At 42.5% G+C, this 20,128-nt stretch overlaps 1 protein-coding gene across 1 annotated transcript in view; it reads right to left on the bottom strand.

The window, feature by feature from the left end:
• LOC124777864 (fibrous sheath CABYR-binding protein-like) overlaps positions 1-20,128 on the bottom strand; it is a 166,658-nt gene that overhangs the window by 119,033 nt on the left and 27,497 nt on the right. The window contains exon 2 of the mRNA XM_047253401.1: positions 11,315-11,349. Within this exon, the coding sequence (XP_047109357.1) occupies positions 11,315-11,349 (35 nt within the window). The remainder of the gene's footprint in view (positions 1-11,314; positions 11,350-20,128) is intronic.

Genomic DNA, 20,128 nt, shown 5'->3' with positions numbered 1-20,128 from the left:
TCCAAACCGTCGGCTGTGGTACGTTTAGCTCCCTGCTTGCTTTATTCGTCGACTTCCGCGGGCTACGCGTGAAACTTGCCCGCACGCGTTCAACCGTTTCTTCGCTCACTGCAGGCCGACCTGTTGATTTCCCCTTACAGAGGCATCCAGAAGCTTTAAACTGCGCATACCATCGCCGAATGGAGTTAGCAGTTGGTGTATCTTTGTTGAACTTCGTCCTGAAGTGTCGTTGCACTGTTATGACTGACTGATGTGAGTGCATTTCAAGCACGACATACGCTTTCTCGGCTCCTGTCGCCATTTTGTCTCACTGCGCTCTCGAGCGCTCTGGCAGCAGAAACCTGAAGTGCGGCTTCAGCCGAACAAAACTTTATGAGTTTTTCTACGTATCTGTAGTGTGTCGTGACCATATGTCAATGAATGGAGCTACAGTGAATTTATGAAATCGCTTCAGTCATTTGTAATAGCCCTGTACACTGAGTAAGCCATGCCGTGAATTGAAGTACGAGGCCCAACCTCGTAAAGATTACGCCTACTGAGCGATACTGGCTACTCGGAAAATCTGTGATTGTATCTAAAAGATGTTATCGTAATTTTCGGTACACAGTTTTATTTATATTAGACGTTAATTCTGCAATCCTTGTCGAAAACGTCTATCACGAGTCGTAGAACGACACTTTTTGCTTCACGGACTTGAGCAATCGTTTCTCAATCGACAACAAGACAAGGAGAGAACGTTTGGTTTGCGACTACCTATTTCGAAGAAATAGTTTTGATTCTTTTCAACGCCGAAACGATCATTCTGCCGAAGCGCTCTTTTAGGAACGGTTAACATTAATTTGATTAGTTCTGATGCTTCAAGAACTGCTTCAGTAAGACCACAGGAGGTGAGAGACTGGCTTTGTCTAAATACTGGGCCGGCCGCGGTGGCCGAGCGGTTCTAGGCGCTTCAGGCCGGCACCGCGTGACCGCTAAGGTCGCAGGTTCGAATCCTGCCTCGGGCATGGATGTGTGTGATTTTTAGGTTAGTTAGGTTTAAGTAGTTCTAAGTTCTAGGGGACTGATGACCTCAGATGCTAAGTCCCATGGTGCTCAGAGCTATTTGAACCATTTTCTAAATCCACAATGAGATTTTCACTCTGCAGCGGAGTGTGCGCTGATATGAAACTTCCTGTCAGATGTTTCCAGTATTTTGAAAAGAGCTGCTGACTTGGGAAGTATACACAAAAGAAACATTAAGCAAGAAATTGAAACTAAATTGCTTAAGTGCCAGGCAAAAGCCTTTGGCACATGCTCGTGTTTTGCCAGCCTACGCATTAGGACCATCTTTCTTGGATTTGAAAACCTCTTCTAGTTTGGTCTTACAGTTCGCCACTAACCCGACTAATCTGCTGTTACATAACCATCTGGCGTTGGCTACTAATGTCGTTTGATCATTTCATCCAAAACGCTGGCTCCTTTAGACGATTTGGAGGAAGAGGCAAAACCAGAAACTGTACGAAAAAATATTTTGCACTCCCGTCTACACTCAACAGACTGTTTCAGTAACAAATTCGGTTTATGAGCGCAGCAGTGTGCGAAGAAAGCTGAGGGGTATTTCCTTCTCAAAAGTTTTGTACCCCATTATGTTGTCCAGCCATGATGACACAGCCATTGTATGTCTGACAATGAGCTACAAGATTTCTTCCACCGTCGAATTGACTTATGCAGCCAAAAAGATGCTCTGGTAAATTAACAACACTTCGATTATCATTGACAACAACCAGCCCCAAAATCTCTCTAACACTTCACTGGTGGATAATAGAAATCACAAAACAGTTTAAAGCTGGGACTGGCTTGAAGGATCTACCGTTTCATCCATAATAACCTAACAAATGGTGTTTCTTTTAGTTCTTTCGAAATTTCTGTGTGAATGACTTCAGCAATGTAATCGATGAGGTAATTCTGTACGTGACTTGGGACATGCACGTGATTTGACAATCATTCTTTTTTTGTGCAATTAAGTGTAACAGTTGAACGTAATTTCCCCGATCGTAAGTGTTCTTTGTTTCATCATGACCTCTGAAAGAAATTCTGTACAGCCAGGAAAAATGACAAATTAAACAACTCACAATGTGTTTGTTTTCTTCACTTGTTCGTTATGCTTCTGAACATTTAATATCAAGGCATTGTTCGAAGAAAAATCTTTTGTTGTGCTGCCAAATTTACTGAGCGTCCATACAAAAATAATATGGTTTTTGGAATTTTCGTGCCGTTCCCTTAAGTTTTGGAACTCTTCATGTCACTCATGCCGATTTCTGTGCACAACACATCGAAAGAAAAAGGAGACACATGGCAAAAGTACTGTTTATAGCACCATAACCTTTTGTAAGAGGAGTACCAAAATTCTTTAAAATGTCTGACATAATGTTTAGTTACTTTATTTAAGGCGTAAGATTTCGTATAGGCCGTCACTGCTTGATCATGTCACTTTTCCCCCTCAAAATTAAGTACTCCAAATGGATGTTTCCAACGACTTTCCAGAACACATTTCAATCTCATTGCATCTTTTGAGCAGCCGGCTACTTCTTCCATACTGCTTCAGCAACCCAACTTCACACTTACGGATAAACTAATTTAAAATCATTAAAAAATTAACCTTTTCATTAAAACTAAAATGAATAAAAAATAATTTGTTCTGAAACACTATGAAACACAGAGATATGTACCATGATTTAAATTTGAACACATTCAACATTGTAGCCTGCTAAAGAATAGCACACGTCTCTTTGGAAGAGGTAGAGAATCTCAGGCGCTACACAATTATGAACTGCCTGTAACAGTTACACAGCGCTCCTTTTCTTCTAGCGGTAGCGAGAGAGAGGATGGGCCTTGCGTTAATCGTTGCTGCTTGGAAGTTACAGGAGTGTACCATGTAGCTAACCAGCGCCTGTCGCCTTCGAAACTGACGCCTGCCACACTGACAGCCGTTAATGCCCAATATGTCCCCAGGTTAACAGCTGGTTTTAAAAGTATGAGGTACGCCCGCAGCTGAAACTGTACAAAAAACCAATACCACCGATGTTTAAATGTAAGAAAAGGCGTCTTATTCGTAACTGAAATCGGTGATTAAAGCAGATACTAGCACGCCTCGCCCCTGGTGTACTCATAAAATTCCGAGTGTGTACGTTCCTACAAGAGTCAATCAATACTGCTTCCCCCTACAAGTATCTTGTGAGAAGACCATGAAGGTAACAAGAGAGAGAATCGGGTTCACACGGAGGGATACCAACTGCCTTTCTTCTGCACACCACTTGCGATTGAAACAGGAAAAGAGCAAACTGATAGCAGTGCATAAAGTACTCGCATCACACACCATAACAATGCGTGCGGAGTACAGATGTGGAGACGATATCTCGGTGTACAGTTTAATTTATTAATCACGTAACATGTGTACGTGGATACGAGGGGTGTTCAGTAAGTAATGCAACACATCTTTTACCGGCCAGTTTCTGGCGAAAAAAATCCGAAATTTGTTGTTGTGGAACATCGCGGAATATTTCCGTTTCAGGCCCTATAGTTCCATGAAGTTCCGCTAGGTGGCGGCGCTATACGCAGCCTTCAAAATGGCTTCTATAAGGGTGGTGCGTTCCCAGCATATAGCCGCTTTTGAGTTCCTTTTGGCGGAAAACCAGACGTCGCAGATATTCATAGGCACTTACAGAATGTCTACGGAGACCTGGCAGTCAACAGAAGCTCCGTGAGTCTTTGGGCGAGACACCTGCCATCATTGCAACAAGGTCGCGCAAACCTGTCCGGTCTTCCGCAAGACTCATTCTGTTAATGTACGAACGCGAGCTTGTGTAATGAGTGCGAGGTGTACGCCGTTTTATTTGATAGTTATTTTATGCTTGACTTGTTGGTATACTATTGTTCTCAAGTTCATGAAACATCGTCATATGACGATATGGTATAATGTGCATTTGATCAAGATTCAGTGAAATGTACTGCACAATATGGCAACGTAGTTTGTTGAAACCGGTCATCACAAATACTGTACAAAAGCGAGTCTGGCTGTTTCAAGTTTTACTTCTGTTTCGACATTCTAAGTCTTTTTTTGTATTCTCTTCCAGCTACAGTTATGTCAAGGCTCCTTAGCTATAACTGACGTGCCCATGTAAATACTGTAACTCAGTGGTGTTTGATCCTGATTGGGTCCACAGACTTCATGAGATTTTAAAATGAAATTATTCCGCTTTAGGCTCTTAAAACATTATTGATTGCGATTGCAACTTCGATACATGGTCATTTTTAAACATTGTGGGATGATGTAACACAATAATACAAAGACGTGAGACGCTATGTAAGAACAGATGTATCTTGTGCTGTGAATTTATCTCCTGTTCCATACACCATATACGTTAGAAATCTGGTGAAACATCGACAAACATTAAAGTTTAAATTTCATGTAGCAGGTGTGGTCAGTTGATATCACGCTTGCTAAATGAAATTTAAACTTAAGTGTTTGTCTTATTCTGCCAACTTTAATATTTCTGTGTAGAAGCTTTTGTATTTGTACAAAATCGTTCAAGGTATTGCTCAGTAAACTCAAACTAAGAAAATAAGCGAATTGCATTTTGTTTCACTAATATTTGTGTTTATTACTAACCGATTAGGTCATCATTGGGTAAAAATAACTAATCCTTGAAAATTAAATATAATAAAAACGGCACAGATTATTTTATCATGACGTTACGAAGGAATGTCAGAGAGTGCTCTTAACTCACAATGTTTGTCAAATACGGTACTGGATTTTACTTACTACTGTGTGGAAACAAAGTAGAGAGCATGAATTATAGTGTGGCCAGTCATCTCTGAACGGACACACATTTCAATTAAAACATCACACGGAAGCTATAAGATAATACAACGCATAAGAACTTGTCCTACGACGGAGCAACGGAAGAATTCATAACCGTGGAAAGAAAAAACCAGACCTCAAAACTTTTATCTGTGATATGTATTGAAGTGAATTAAAAACTTAAAGCAAACAATTATACACTCCTGGAAATTGAAATAAGAACACCGTGAATTCATTGTCCCAGGAAGGGGAAACTTTATTGACACATTCCTGGGGTCAGATACATCACATGATCACACTGACAGAACCACAGGCACATAGACACAGGCAACAGAGCATGCACAATGGCGGCACTAGTACAGTGTATATCCACCTTTCGCAGCAATGCAGGCTGCTGTTCTCCCATGGAGACGATCGTAGAGATGCTGGATGTAGTCCTGTGGAACGGCTTGCCATGCCATTTCCACCTGGCGCCTCAGTTGGACCAGCGTTCGTGCTGGACGTGCAGACCGCGTGAGACGACGCTTCATCCAGTCCCAAACATGCTCAATGGGGGACAGATCCGGAGATCTTGCTGGCCAGGGTAGCTGACTTACACCTTCTAGAGCACGTTGGGTGGCACGGGATACATGCGGACGTGCATTGTCCTGTTGGAACAGCAAGTTCCCTTGCCGATCTAGGAATGGTAGAACGATGGGTTCGATGACGGTTTGGATGTACCGTGCACTATTCAGTGTCCCCTCGACGATCACCAGTGGTGTACGGCCAGTGTAGGAGATCGCTCCCCACACCATGATGCCGGGTGTTGGCCCTGTGTGCCTCGGTCGTATGCAGTCCTGATTGTGGCGCTCACCTGCACGGCGCCAAACACGCATACGATCATCATTGGCACCAAGGCAGAAGCGACTCTCATCGCTGAAGACGAAACGTCTCCATTCGTCCCTCCATTCACGCCTGTCGCGACACCACTGGAGGCGGGCTGCACGATGTTGGGGCGTGAGCGGAAGACGGCCTAACGGTGTGCGGGACCGTAGCCCAGCTTCATGGAGACGGTTGCGAATGGTCCTCGCCGATACCCCAGGAGCAACAGTGTCCCTAATTTGCTGGGAAGTGGCGGTGCGGTCCCCTACGGCACTGCGTAGGATCCTACGGTCTTGGCGTGCATCCGTGCGTAGCTGCGGTCCGGTCCCAGGTCGACGGGCACGTGCACCTTCCGCCGACCACTGGCGACAACATCGATGTACTGTGGAGACCTCACGCCCCACGTGTTGAGCAATTCGGCGGTACGTCCACCCGGCCTCCCGCATGCCCACTATACGCCCTCGCTCAAAGTCCGTCAACTGCACATACGGTTCACGTCCACGCTGTCGCGGCATGCTACCAGTGTTAAAGACTGCGATGGAGCTCCGTATGCCACGGCAAACTGGCTGACACTGACGGTGGCGGTGCACAAATGCTGCGCAGCTAGCGCCATTCGACGGCCAACATCGCGGTTCCTGGTGTGTCCGCTGTGCCGTGCGTGTGATCATTGCTTGTACAGCCCTCTCGCAGTGTCCGGAGCAAGTATGGTGGGTCTGACACACCGGTGTCAATGTGTTCTTTTTTCCATTTCCAGGAGTGTATGTTTCGTATCCTTTGTATGCGCTAGTTGACGATCAGTTTGGCTTTAGGAAAAGTAAAGGGACGAGAGAGGCAATTCTGACGTTACGGCCAAAATGGAAGCAAAGCTAAAGAAAAATCAAGACACTTTCATAGGATTTGTCGACCTGGAAAAAGCGTTCGACAATATAAAATGGTGCAAGCTGTTCGAGATTCTGAAAAAAGTAGGGGTAAGCTATAGGGAGAGACGGGTCATATACAATACGTACAACAACCAAGAGGAAATAATAAGAGTGGACGATCAGGAACGAAGTGCTCGTATTAAGAAGGGTGTAAGACAAAGCTGTAGCCTTTCGCCCCTTCTCTTCAATCTGTACATCGAGGAAGCAATGATGGAAATAAAAGAATGGTTCAGGAGTGGAATTTAAATACAAGGTGAAAGGATATCAATGATACGATTCGCTGATGACATTGCTATCCTGAGTGAAAGTGAAGAAGAATTAAATGATCTGCTGAACGGAATGAACAGTCTAATGAGTACACAGTATGGTTTGAGAGTAAATCGGAGAAAGACGAAGGTAATGAGAAGTAGTAGAAATGAGAACAGCGAGAAACTTAACATCAGGATTGATGGTCACGAAGTCAATGAAGTTAAGGAATTCTGCTACCTAGGCAGTAAAATAACCAATGACGGACGAGCAAGGAGGACATCAAAAGCAGACTCGCTATGGCAAAAAACGCATTTCTGCCCAAAAGAAGTCTACTAATATCAAATACCGGCCTTAATTTGAGGAAGAAATTTCTGAGGATGTACGTCTGGAGTACAGCATTGTATGGTAGTGAAACATGGACTGTGGGAAAACCGGAACAGAAGAGAATCGAAGCATTTGAGATGTGGTGCTATAGACGAATGTTGAAAATTAGGTGGACTGATAAGGTAAGGAATGATGAGGTTCTACGCAGAATCGGAGAGGAAAGGAATATGTGGAAAACACTGATAAGGAGAAGGAACAGGATGATAGGATATCTGCTAAGACATGAGGGAATGACTTCCATGGTACTAGAGGGAGCTGTAGAGGGCAAAAACTGTAGAGGAAGACAGAGATTGGAATACGTCAAGCAAATAATTGAGGACGTAGGTTGCAAGTGCTACTCTGAGATGAAGAGGTTAGCACAGGAAAGGAATTCGTGGCGGGCCGCATCAAACCAGTCAGTAGACTGATGACCAAAAAAAAAAAATCCTTTGTATCTTGCTGAACATGCCATTAAGATGGAACATGTTGGGTTAAACAACATGTTGGCAAAGACGAGTAATAAATATCTTCATATACAATGTAAACAAACACTGTAGTGGCAACTCAGGAAGAACGGCTGTACATGTCAACTACATAACGGACGGGTTAAGCACGACCCACAATAGGTAGCTCATTACACTAGTGACCTCCTGCGAATTCAAAATTTTACATTCGGTACTTTTTACACACTTCAACACGAAACCCCTTTAACTAAAAACTTACATCAATGCAAAGTTCAAAACTATTGTTGTATCCACAATGTCTGAAGAACAGTAAGTTGTTCGAAGAAAAAGTTTCACGCCCATGTACGTACATTTTTGGTTTCCCAGCAAATTTCTAATTTATTATGTACAACTGAAGTGTATTCGTGTATCTCACAGCACAAGAGGTCACAAAATGCTTAGAAGTATACTGAACACAAATACTGTAAAATCAATATTATAAGTCAAATCACTACTAGTTAAAGAATGCTTGTACGTTTTTCTCTTAATCATCGTGACATCTGCCACATTTGGCAGGATTAAAATCATATGAAACAGAATGTTTCCTTCCGTTTAAGACATTTTGATATCTGTGCCAGCTGTCTATATCGTCGTCTCTGCATGATTTCCTTCCAGTACGCATTTAAGGATGTCGTCCGTAAGCAGACAGATACAACAAAATTTCGTCTACCTTCCGCCTGTCCCTGGTTCAAGTTCAGCTTTCCATTAACGTGTCAGCTCCTGACAGTTTCGAATTGTATTAAGTGGTTTCCGCGTTTACAATACGATTAGCAAATTTTATATTTATCCGAATGATTTCAGGATATTTCATACCAACTTCCGTGATAAACGGAATTTCTCGCTAAAGTGTTATCAGTGTTTGACGTATTGCCATTTTCGGGACCGGCGCTATCTTATTACGGGGAAACATACGTACATTTCGTACCGTTAGGAGATGTTACTTCCTGTAGACAGATAAGTCGGGGCAATTTCTGATAAGGTACAAGAAAACGTTTCAAGAATAAACTCTGTTGTGTATGATAAAAATGAAAAATACTGAGAATAGAATTGGCTGGCCGACCGGAGTGGCCGAGAGGTTCTAGGCGCTACAGTCTGGAACCGCGGGATCGCTACGGTCGCAGGTTCGAATTCTGTCTCGGGCATGGATGTGTGTAATGTCCTTAGGTTGGTTAGGTTTAAGTAGTTTTAAGTCTAGGGCACCGATGACCTCAGAAGGTAAGTCCCATAGTGCTCAGAGCCATTTAAAAAAAAAAAAAAAAAAAAAAAGAAATGGCTGCGTTCACAGTTGTTTCCCGACTTGCGCAGATTGTGTACTAAACGTTTATTAAACTACAATTCCAACTGACTACACGCTCCGAGGTTTGAATGAAAATTTATCAGACGCTCCAAGACAGAAACATAATATACATCTATGAAGTTTATCATTCACGTCTAGTAGCTTCAGGCTGTGTCCCACTTTGACATTAGAGTTATTAAAACTAACAGCATAATCATAGCTGCGTGTACAGCTTAATATGCTTGTGAGAGGAGGTGTTGAACCACACCCGGGTAGAGTCGGCGCGAGGGATGATGACCGCTGGTCTGGCACATCACTCAGGCTTAGTGTGATTTCTCAGCGATTCTGCACTACTGGACATTAAAGCTGCGACACCAAGAAGAAATGCAGATGATAAACGGGTATTCATTCGACAAATATATTATACTAGAACTAAAATGTGATTACATATTCACGCAATTTGGGTGCATGGATCCAGAGAAATCAGTACCCAGAACAACCACCTCTGGTCGTAATATCGGCCTTAATACGCATGGGCATTGAGTCAAACAGAGCTTGGATGGCGTGTACAGATAGAGCTGCCCATGCAGCTTCAACACGATACCACAGTTCATCAAGAGTAGTGACTGGCGTATTGTGACGAGCCAGTTGCCCGGCCACCATTGACCAGACGTTTTCAGTTGGTTAGAGATCTGGAGAATGTGCTCGCCAGGGCACCAGTCGAACATTTTCTGTATCCAGAAAGGCCCGTACAGCACCTGCAACATTCGGTCGTGCATTATCCTGCTGAAATGTAGGGTTTCGCAGGGATCGAATGAAGGGTAGAGCCACGGGTCGTAACACATTTGAAATGTAATGTCCACTGTTCAAAGTGCCGTCAATGCGAACAAGAGGTGACCGAGACGCGTAACCAATGGCACCCCATACCATCACGCCGTGTGATACGCCAGTATGGCGTCCAATGTGTGTTCACCGCGATGTCGACAAACACGGATGCGACAATCATGATGCTGCAAACAGAACCTGGATTCATCCGAAATAATGACTTTTGCCATTCGTGCAACCAGGTTCGTCGTTCAGTACACCATCGCAGGCGCTCCTGTCTGTGATGCAGCGTCAAGGGTAATCGCAGCCATGGTTTCCGAGCTGATAGTCCATGCTGCTGCAAACGTCGTCGAACTGTTCGTGCAGATGGTTGTCGTCTTGCAAATGTCCCCATCTGTTGACTCAGGGATCGAGACGTGGTTGCACGATCCGTTACAGCCATGCGGATAAGATGCCTGTCATCTCGACTGCTAGTGATACGAGGCCGTTGGGATACAGCACGGCGTTCCGTATTACCCTCCTGAACCCACCGAGTCCATATTCTGTAACAGCCATTGGATCTCGACTACCGCGAGCAGGAATGTCGAGATACGACAAACCGCAATCGCGATAGGCTACAATCCGACCTTTATCAAAGTCGGAAACGTGATCGTACGCATTTCTCCTCCTTGCACGAGACATCAGAACAACGTTTCACCAGGCAACGCCGGTCATCTGCTGTTTGTGTATGAGAAATCGGTTGCAAATTTTCCTCATGTCAGCACGTTGTAGGTGTCGCCACCGGCGCCAATCTTGTGTGAATGCTCTGAAAAGCTAATCATTTGCATATCACAGCATCTTCTTCCTGTCGGTTAAATTTCGCATCTGTAGCACGTCATCTTCGTGGTGTAGCAATTTTAATGGCCAGTAGTGTATGTTCACTCAAACGCTGGCAATAAAATAATACATTTAACGGGACTATTATTTCCTCGCGAATTTCATTTAAGAGAGTTGAAGATGACTGAAATAAATAAGAATACGAGAGCAATTATGAGTGCATATATATTATATTTTCCACACGTACTGCAAAAACCATCAAAATAATGAACCGTCGAATAGTTGGAATCGGTAACTAGAAGCAAACTATGTAGGAGGTCATTTCTAGTTACCGATTCCGACATTACTGTTTGTTCGCAAAAATCTTATATCAGAAACGTCTTTAAAAATGATCTTGTAAGTGAACTACAGAATACGACAAGACTTTCAAAAGATGAAAATCTTTGCACACATTACTGCACACACAAAGAAATAAAACGCAAAAATGACCAAACCTTGCAACCGGTAACTATACTACCTACACGTAAGTCACACCAGGTACAGTGGCTCCAAATGACACTCTGTAAAACTGATACACCATGAGTGACAGTAAAAATAAGAGAAGCGTTGCAGAAACATCGAAAAGGAAAACATAAAAGTGCCTACATAAAAAGAAACTTACCGCATATGAACTTCCAAAGGAGTCAAAGATCGAACCTGACAAGAACGAAATAAGGACATAACAAGAAATAATAATGTTAGAAGATCAAACTGTAACGAAACAATAAAAATCCAGAATAACTAATGAAAAAAATAATAAACACAAACTGCCAGGCACGAATGAGGTACCACCCAAATCAGTGCTTCCCTACCACCCGCCATCCATCAGACGCAAAATTTTAAAATAGTAACAAAAAATGAAACCACGAGCCAATAACATAAACCCTACGGCAAAGACACAGCAATATCCCTCGGCCCACCATTGTAAACAGAAAATATGAAAACGACAGAAAAACCTCCCTCCAGAGAAACCAAAAATGTAGCACTGGCACAATACAGTAACATAAAAAAACGCAACGTAAAACAAGAAAGACGTATCGGACCCACCAACACCTAACTGACAAAACAAGGCTTGTACATTTTGCTGACTACTTTCATAAATGCAAGAAATAAACAATAACCTTTACGAATACTCTTCCTCCAGCAATATTCATCTAAATGGCCTTGCAACACAGAAATTCTTCTCTTTCCCCACCCGACAAGAGATTTTACAGCCCCCCAATACCCGTAGATAGTGTTAGTACATGCCCCCGTCTTATAATCTTTAAACTGAATATTGTGATTCACGACCAAATGATGATAACCCCTTTCACCCAACCCTTTGTACGAAGCAAACCCATCCGACATAGCTACAGAATCGTCTTCCACATATTGTTCTATTGAGGATGTCAAGACTCCCTTTGTCCGATTTGGTACAACCCTAAATACAATATCAGCATAATCTCCTCCAGAAACTACTACTCCAAAAATCCACAGCCAACAACCTCGTGCCCCCTTTCGTGCTTTCTCTTTCCAAAATGTGACCTCATCTACTTCAACTATAACCCCTGCCTGCCACCCCCCCCCCCCCCCCCCAATGACCCCCTATTCTTTGTAAATTCCCCGCAGACTTCTCTACAAAACAAGAACCAGTCGACTACAGTGCCACACGAAACCCCTGCTTCGTGCATGATAGATTTGCAAGAATATTCATAGCAAAAATAGTAGGTTAGCACGATAATTACTTCTAAATTCAGCCTCAATCTTTCGAACCACGTCCCCTTGCGTATCGATCTCCGTATGTCATTTTTTCTGCACCTCGACAAGAATTCGTCAGAAGTTCGTGATGACGCAACCCTCGTCAAAACCATACAATTTCCACAAACACTGCACTTCCAAAATTCAGCAATGGCACCCAATGATTGCAAAAAATTTATAGTTGATTTACGGTTACTCATTTTCTGAAGCAGAATTTTCTCAGTAAACACAACTGACTCATCCATAACGAACAGCGTCAGATATCAAGACCTTATAAATCACTACTACTTATAAATCACGACCACTTTCATTAACAAAAGACGCCGAAAACTAGTTACGAGATGAAAACAAAACAATCTACATCAATTTTTTAATTTAACGTTCAACGACAGCAATCTGCGGCACAAACAAAATAACATCACACATTACGTCATTGGTCAAACCCGACGGGTGGTATCGGGTACTCTAAGGGCAATGAGATTCAAAGATCTGTTAGACGTTTTAGACTGATTCATTGGTTGGTATCTTATTACAATTTGTTTTCTGTATTAACCTTATGTATTAACCTTATGTATCTGTAGTGTTTGTAAACCTGTAGTCAGCGTAAAGCGCCATGTTCCAGAAGAAAGCTCATTGAAAAGGTTGGCGGTATGCGTTAGTGTACGCTTTACCTTTTCTTTTCCACCGCCCATGAATTCTTCCGATTCTTAAAATAAATGATCGGTCATGTACTTTTCAATAGTTGGCGCAGTGAAAGATGTTTTATTACCAGTTACCACGAATGTTTAATTGTTCTTGTCAGAGTGTGTCGGTTTTGCTATTTTATTGACCTATTTATAATTTGTTTTGCTGGTTTGCTCGAAGCTAATGCTAAAGGTGTACGCTGTCTGACAAATTATATTGTGCGTCTGTTCTATCTAAGTGGCCGAAGAAAGTTTTAGTCTCCTCCAAGACGCATTTCTACTCTCCGCACCACAATAGATTAATGTGTGTACGGATGAGCTTTGAATGTCATGGAAGTGTCCTTGTGGCTGCTCCAATGGCTTGCTAAAAAGGAAGAAAATTGCTATTTAAATGCTGAAACTAATTTTTAAAATATTTGTAGCTGGTTCTTAAATCTTTTGGTTATCGTAGTTTTTGGTAAGAGCTCAGACGAATTAATTCGATGAACGGCTGTATGTTGGAATTCTAATAAAAATTATTGGTGCTGCAGGGAAGTGTCGTTAACGATCTTCTGTACTCCATTGCTGGAACGTGCTACCCAGGGTTGGGCCTCGCTTATTCACGGTGCGTCGGTTTGCTAAGCCAGGTGTTTACGTCATTTGGAGTGCATACGCTCGGCAGCTCTCGCTGTTGTTTGTGTTTCGCGCTGTTTTCTCCCACCGCTGTTCCTGTTGAAATAAAGTTTATACTTGGAATAATCTTGAACTTGGAGCCATTATCTCGTGGCCATCACCTTAAGCCAATTTTGATGGGCGCTGGGATTAATCTGTTTTAACTTATTCTTGTGTTGCTGGAAAATGTGTTAAATCTTCATTTGATGTGTATTGCTAGGGTCAAAATTATCTTGCCTAGATATGGTGTTACATAGTTTTAAATATGGTTTTATTTTTTTAGCATTCAAGTTTAAAACATGTTATATTCTCACCATTTGGTAATTAAGGGTCTTCTGATCTGTTCTGGTAGTACTGTTTAGATTTACGTCTGACTTTATTCCAGCTTTACCCTTACTTCACTGTGTCTTATATAGGCCGTCTCTCGCCTTAAAGAATATTAAGACATCTTGGGTTAAAGTTAACTTTAAATTTTCTGTACATTAAAGAATTGTCATTGAATTTTAAATTACTCTGATTACTTGGGCTCTTAATTAATTTTGGAAAAAGCTTAATTGCCTGCTATGTGATTAAAATCCCCACCGGTCAAGCCCTACCCGGTTTTCCTACCTGGCTGAATTAAGAGGCCGTAATTATCACGTATCAAACAGTATTTCACGTATTGCCACTTTCAGACCTGAAGGCTGTCTCAGGTAGAGAAAGTTTATAACTTTATGGTCGCGTGTATTGAAGGGGTCCGCAGGCACGCCTGTAAGAACGTAGTTGCATAATTGCGAGGTGTGTGGATCGAATCTCGCTGCCGCTACTGATCTCTTTCATTCTCAACAATAGATTTATTATGACTTCCAAAGTTATCAATATTTAATGATTTGTTTTTTTCATGACCTTTGTGCTGAAGAAAGAGGAAAAACATTTTGCGTAAGATGGGAATTATAAATAAGGTTACACAAGAACTTTCAATCAAATCAGAACAGTCGTTTTACTGATACTGTTTATCCACATTTGTGGCACGTTTAACGTGTAACCTCTAGAGCACTGTACGAATCAGGATAATATGATCGTAAAAAACAGAAAACTGTAATTATAGCGACATAAAAGTACAGTACATTCAATGAACATCGATTTTTGCATGTTTATGGTTTTTTTATGTGCCTATTGCAGAACAGACTTGGTTTACGGTTTTCTGTCATCACAATATTTCGTGCTGTATCAAGCGTATCTGTTGTTAGAACTAAACGAATGAATTAAATTAATGGAATGAAAAAAGGTCAAGTACCGGCAACGAGATGCGATCCAGACACCTCGCGCTTCTGCAACTAAGCGCCTATTTACTCGGCTGCGGAATCCATCCACGCCTAAAATTTCCAAACCAGATTTTCTCGAAAACAGTTGAAACTTGCGTCTTCAGGTTTACATATGTGTACGTTCTAACCTTGCCTTACACACCCTGTCAATATTAATCAAATCTGTGACGGAACATTCTCATGGTCCCTTGTTAAGTTCACTGACGACAACGGCGACAGGAAGTTCTCCCGGCCACAGAGTTAAAAATACAATAAATTTGCCGAATCAGTAAGTAAGAAAAATTGACCTCCTTTCTACGAGTAACACGCTTTTCATGGCCTTCATGGTACCAGGCAGTGCCCTCTACACGTACGAGAGGCTTCAGCAAATAAGTTACACATTATCATGGCAAGTAACTTTTATTGAGTGCTTCAAAATTAAACACATACACGACACTATTTTTCAACATAGAACATTTCGGCCGTTGTTTAGAGACTTGGTGACATTCAAACTTTCAATTCCTCGACGAGGGAAACCCGCTACTTGGTCACGAAGCCATTCTACAACTGCTGTGTGACCATCCACTTCGATGGAAAATCTTTTCTCTCCCAGATGTTCTTTCAGTTTGCCAGAGAGATGGAAATCGCATGATTGTTTTGTTTTAGGGCGCAAAAACAACTAAAATCATACGAGTCCATATCAGGACCCTAGAACACCAATACGAAAAATGAGTTAAAAACGAGTACACGTTAATCTCAACCGATGGGAGGAAAGAGATAAGAACAAGGACTTCCTCTAACAAGAAGGTCCACAAAATACGCCATACAGACAATGGAGGTTCCAAACTGAAGATTAAATGTCCTTCGCCATATTGCTACGACGAACAGAAAGTAAAACGGCCGATAACTCAGACGGCGAACGTACGACGTGACAATGAAAGGTGGCTACACTGAGTCACAGCGCCAGAGATTGCGCCAGAGTATTATTCCGCCGCTTCCACTGGCGGCAGTAGTAGTTCAGAGGTTGCCATGGGCAGTGCTTGTTGAGAGGATGTCGAGAACAGTACTAGTTGAGAGCATGTCGTGTGCAGTTGTTGTTCTGTTGGGCGAGAGAACAGATGCTGTTCGGTTGGTGTAATGTATAGATGGAAGATGTTGCAATGATCACAGTGTATTTTTCATCAATATATATTTTTTATTTCAAATTTCCTAAATAATAATGCATCTTGGTCACAGGTTCAGTCAACAAAGCACCTGGCTCGTGTTCATGTATTAGACTTTTAATTCTGGTTTCTATGTGCAATTATAGTATTTCTGGTTTTATAATTAGTTCATTGTAAATGGTGTTTAAAATATCTCGTCGTATTGAGTAAGAACCGTGCCAGATACGTGTACGTTGAACCACACTACCACACACAGAACAGTTACACTTGTGCTTTGTTGTTTCGTAGCTTTTATAGTTGCTGGGGACTTAATTAATCAATTGTGTTAACGGAAATTTCCTTTCATTCTTTATTGTTATTTTATGCAGTCAGATTGCGTACTAATACTATCCAGGGCCAAACGGTTACAAGACTTCGTAACCGGACACACAGCTACTAAAATTATTGCATTTTCATTTTTATAATTAAGCCCCCATGCAACAATTATTGAAGTATAGGAAATAAACGTAAATTACAAACTACAGCGTGTACACACTTTATTCAACATGTAAACTTCGCTACAGATATTCGGATTTCGGTTATGACATGTTAGATTTGCCTGACATCATTGATGACGATGTGACGCAGGCGAATAGCGAAATTCTGCACGACCCGCTGAAGCGTCGGAACATAGATTCTGACGTTGACCTCCTGAATGGCTGTTTTCAGCAAGGTTTTGGGGTTATTACTGTACACTTTGTCTTTAATATAACCCATGTGTTCAGATCAGGAGAATATGGTGGCCAATCGAGGCCCATGCCAGAGGCCTCTGGGTAACCCAGAGCCAGAATGCGCTTCCCTGAATTCAAAACACACTCCTGCTTCGATGAGGTCGAGCTCCGTCTTATATGAACCACATCTTGTCATTTTGGATAATGGGGATGAAATCACCTTTCATAACCTTCACATACGGTTCGGTAGTCACCGTGTCATCACGGAATATGGCACCGATTTTTCCGTGACTGGACACTGCACACCATACAGTCACCCGTTGAAGGTGAAGATACTTCTCGATCACGAAATGCGGATTCTCTGTCTCCCAAATGCACCAATTTTTCTTATTGACGAAGCCATCCAAATGGAAGTGGCCGACAACAACAAGACGCGTGTGCGTGTGCATACTAATTCCCATCATGCCCCGCAGCCAACCATGCAGTTTGAACGTTCTGACGCAGACCGTTCAGACGTTATGACGATTTTGTTTCATATAGTTCACTAAGTGACACCCTGTACGTACGTAGTAAGTGGTTAAAAAAAGGTATTCCGTCAGGAGATGGCGAACTGTCAATGGTTGATGACTTAGCACAAAGTAGTGGAGGGGGATCATCGCTTAAAAATGGCGATGGTAAAACGATGGTGCCCAATACGGAACCTATTGTCTGTCAGTAAACTGGAGAGAGAGAGAGAGAGAGAGAGAGAGAGAGAGAGAGTCCTCACTCTGCCTACCCAGCTACGTCAAGAGGCCCTTCCACAGGGTGTTTCACAACGTAGTACCGGCCCTGCCGCGGCGCGCGCTTTAAATCTGTGTCGACGCCGTGTACAGATACGTCCCGGCAGCGTTTATTTTTAGACAAATGCGTTAAGACCATAATGAATACAAAAGACGATAGCTTCTTCCGAAACACAACATTATAGAGTAAGTAATATTAACATAAGAACGGAAGTCAGGATTCTGCTACAAACACGAAAACCGAATGCCTGTTCATGTGAATGTATGTACCCTCTACTGCAATTCGTAAAACGAACCCTGTATGGTGCAATCAATCTGTAGAATTTAAGGCTTGTTCTTACGTCATGTTTCTACTAATTGCTAGAAATTTTCTTTGATGGGTTGCGTTAAAATTTGACAATTATTGCAACACGAAGAGTGCTCAAAAAGTAGGGAGAAATTTATAATTTCGCGTGCTGTATTAGTCCGATTTCCACTAATTTTTTTGTCAGTGTCTTCGTAAACATGTCTGAAAAGTATCTGTGCAATGTTACGCATATTGGGTATTTATTCTATTGTCAGCTGTCAAAGAGGTTACATGTGTTTTAGTAGTATCAACGATTATTTGTTTTGTATATAAATACATTAGAGAATCTATATTAAATTTTGTTATAAGAATGGAATAGTGTCAAATTTTTATATTGCCTTTGGTGAGCCTCTTGTGAGTAAAATAAGGACATACAAGCGGTATAAGTATTTCAAAGCAGGCCTTAAAGGACAGAGGTTGTACAAGCATGGATGAGGCTAAAAGTACACCGTTACCAGACCTATAAACTATACCGAAGAAACCGTTCCAAATGTATTTCGGGAATTGGAGAATCACTGACGTAAGTGTACAGTATCTAATGGGGAAATTTTAAAGAGGTCAACATTGCTGTAAATTAACAAATAAAGTTCTTACAAAAAAATAAAAATTGATATGTGAACGGACGTCTTATGTCAAGCTTTTTACATAGAAGTCCAGAATCGGTGTACAAGTTTCGAAAGGAAATTTCGGCAGTATTTAGCGTAGTTATTGTGCACATGTTTTAAGCAATATGTCTTAGAATTAGGTGACTAGTAACCGGGATAGAGATTTAGGCACAGAACAAATCCAAATGCTGCTGTTCCCAAGCATTAAAAGTTTTACGTGATTAAATCACGTTCTAAATAGCTAAGATGGTCTCGCAGCGAGAGGGCCGAGAAAGGGTCGACCAAGTGGCTGGGAGAGGTTGAATTCCCCGGAGCTTGTTCACATGACGGGAAGACAAGTGCTGACGCCAAAGTGACACTACCTCTTGACAGACAGTAACACGGAGATCATTGGAAGGAACGGAAAAACTAGCGGGCCGCGGTAGGAGGGCTGCAGCATTGATAGCAGCGTCAGCATTCTCGTTTCCCGCCAGGCCGACGTGACAGCGAACCCACAATCACAATGGCTCCCTGAAGAGTGAGCAAGTAGAAGCCTCCTTGGACCGGTCGCACTAAGGGAAGGACGGTGTATAGCACGCAGAGGCTCTGAAGGCCACAGGGAGAATCTGAAGAGGGTGATGGCACGGCGCAAGGTGTGGACTTTCCGATCAGCATCACCAACGTCTGTGCGGCTTTGGTCGAATTACTAGCACTATTTCACTACAACTGGACGCGACACCGCATTTGGTCCATATATCGCCAGAATTTCACGGTGAATCTGTGTACAATTTTGATGTTTTGTCCACAACAATCGTAGTGACCCGCGTTCTTCAACTTTCAGGTACGTTTGCAGTAGCCGCGGCATTTCACACGCGCAGTCTAATGCACCCGTTATCTGCACAGCTGCAGAACTGTGTCTACAGGAAACTATAAACATGTACTGTTCTGACAAAGTGTCACTGTTCTTACGTAATGGCCTCAGCGTGGGCTGACTTGTGACTTATTTTCTGAAGTCCTTACGTACCTCTGATACGACACACATCAAGGAAACGTTTTGCATCATACCTGTTCCCCGAAGTCCTGAAGATAGACGTTGACTGTGGACATTGTATCACAGACTAAGTCCCTTTGGCTGTTCAGAGAAGTCACTAAAGCCGCCCAAAGATGCGAACAACCATACATGAGCATCGCCTATTAGACAGAGGGGGTCCGACAGCCGATCAGTTCCAGTCATTCCACCAGGAAGGAGGGACACTGCTAGTGTTGTCTGTAGTTCAACCATGCCTAGACGGTCAATATCTCGGTTCGAATCCGTCCGCATTGTTACTTTGTGCCAGGAAGGGCTCTCAACAAGGGAAGTGTCCAGGCGTGTCGGAGTGAACCAAAGCGATGTTGTTCGGACATGGAGGAGATACAGAGAGACAGGAACTGTCGATGACATGCCTCGCTCAGGCCGCCCATTGGCTACCTACTACGGCAATGGATGACCGCTACTTACGC

The sequence above is a fragment of the Schistocerca piceifrons genome, chromosome 1 (assembly GCF_021461385.2).
Source record: "Schistocerca piceifrons isolate TAMUIC-IGC-003096 chromosome 1, iqSchPice1.1, whole genome shotgun sequence".
In the NCBI taxonomy this organism is placed as follows: Eukaryota; Metazoa; Arthropoda; class Insecta; order Orthoptera; family Acrididae; genus Schistocerca; species Schistocerca piceifrons.
The sequence above is the reverse complement of the archived record's forward strand: the minus strand, read 5'-3'. Positions and strand labels throughout refer to the sequence as shown.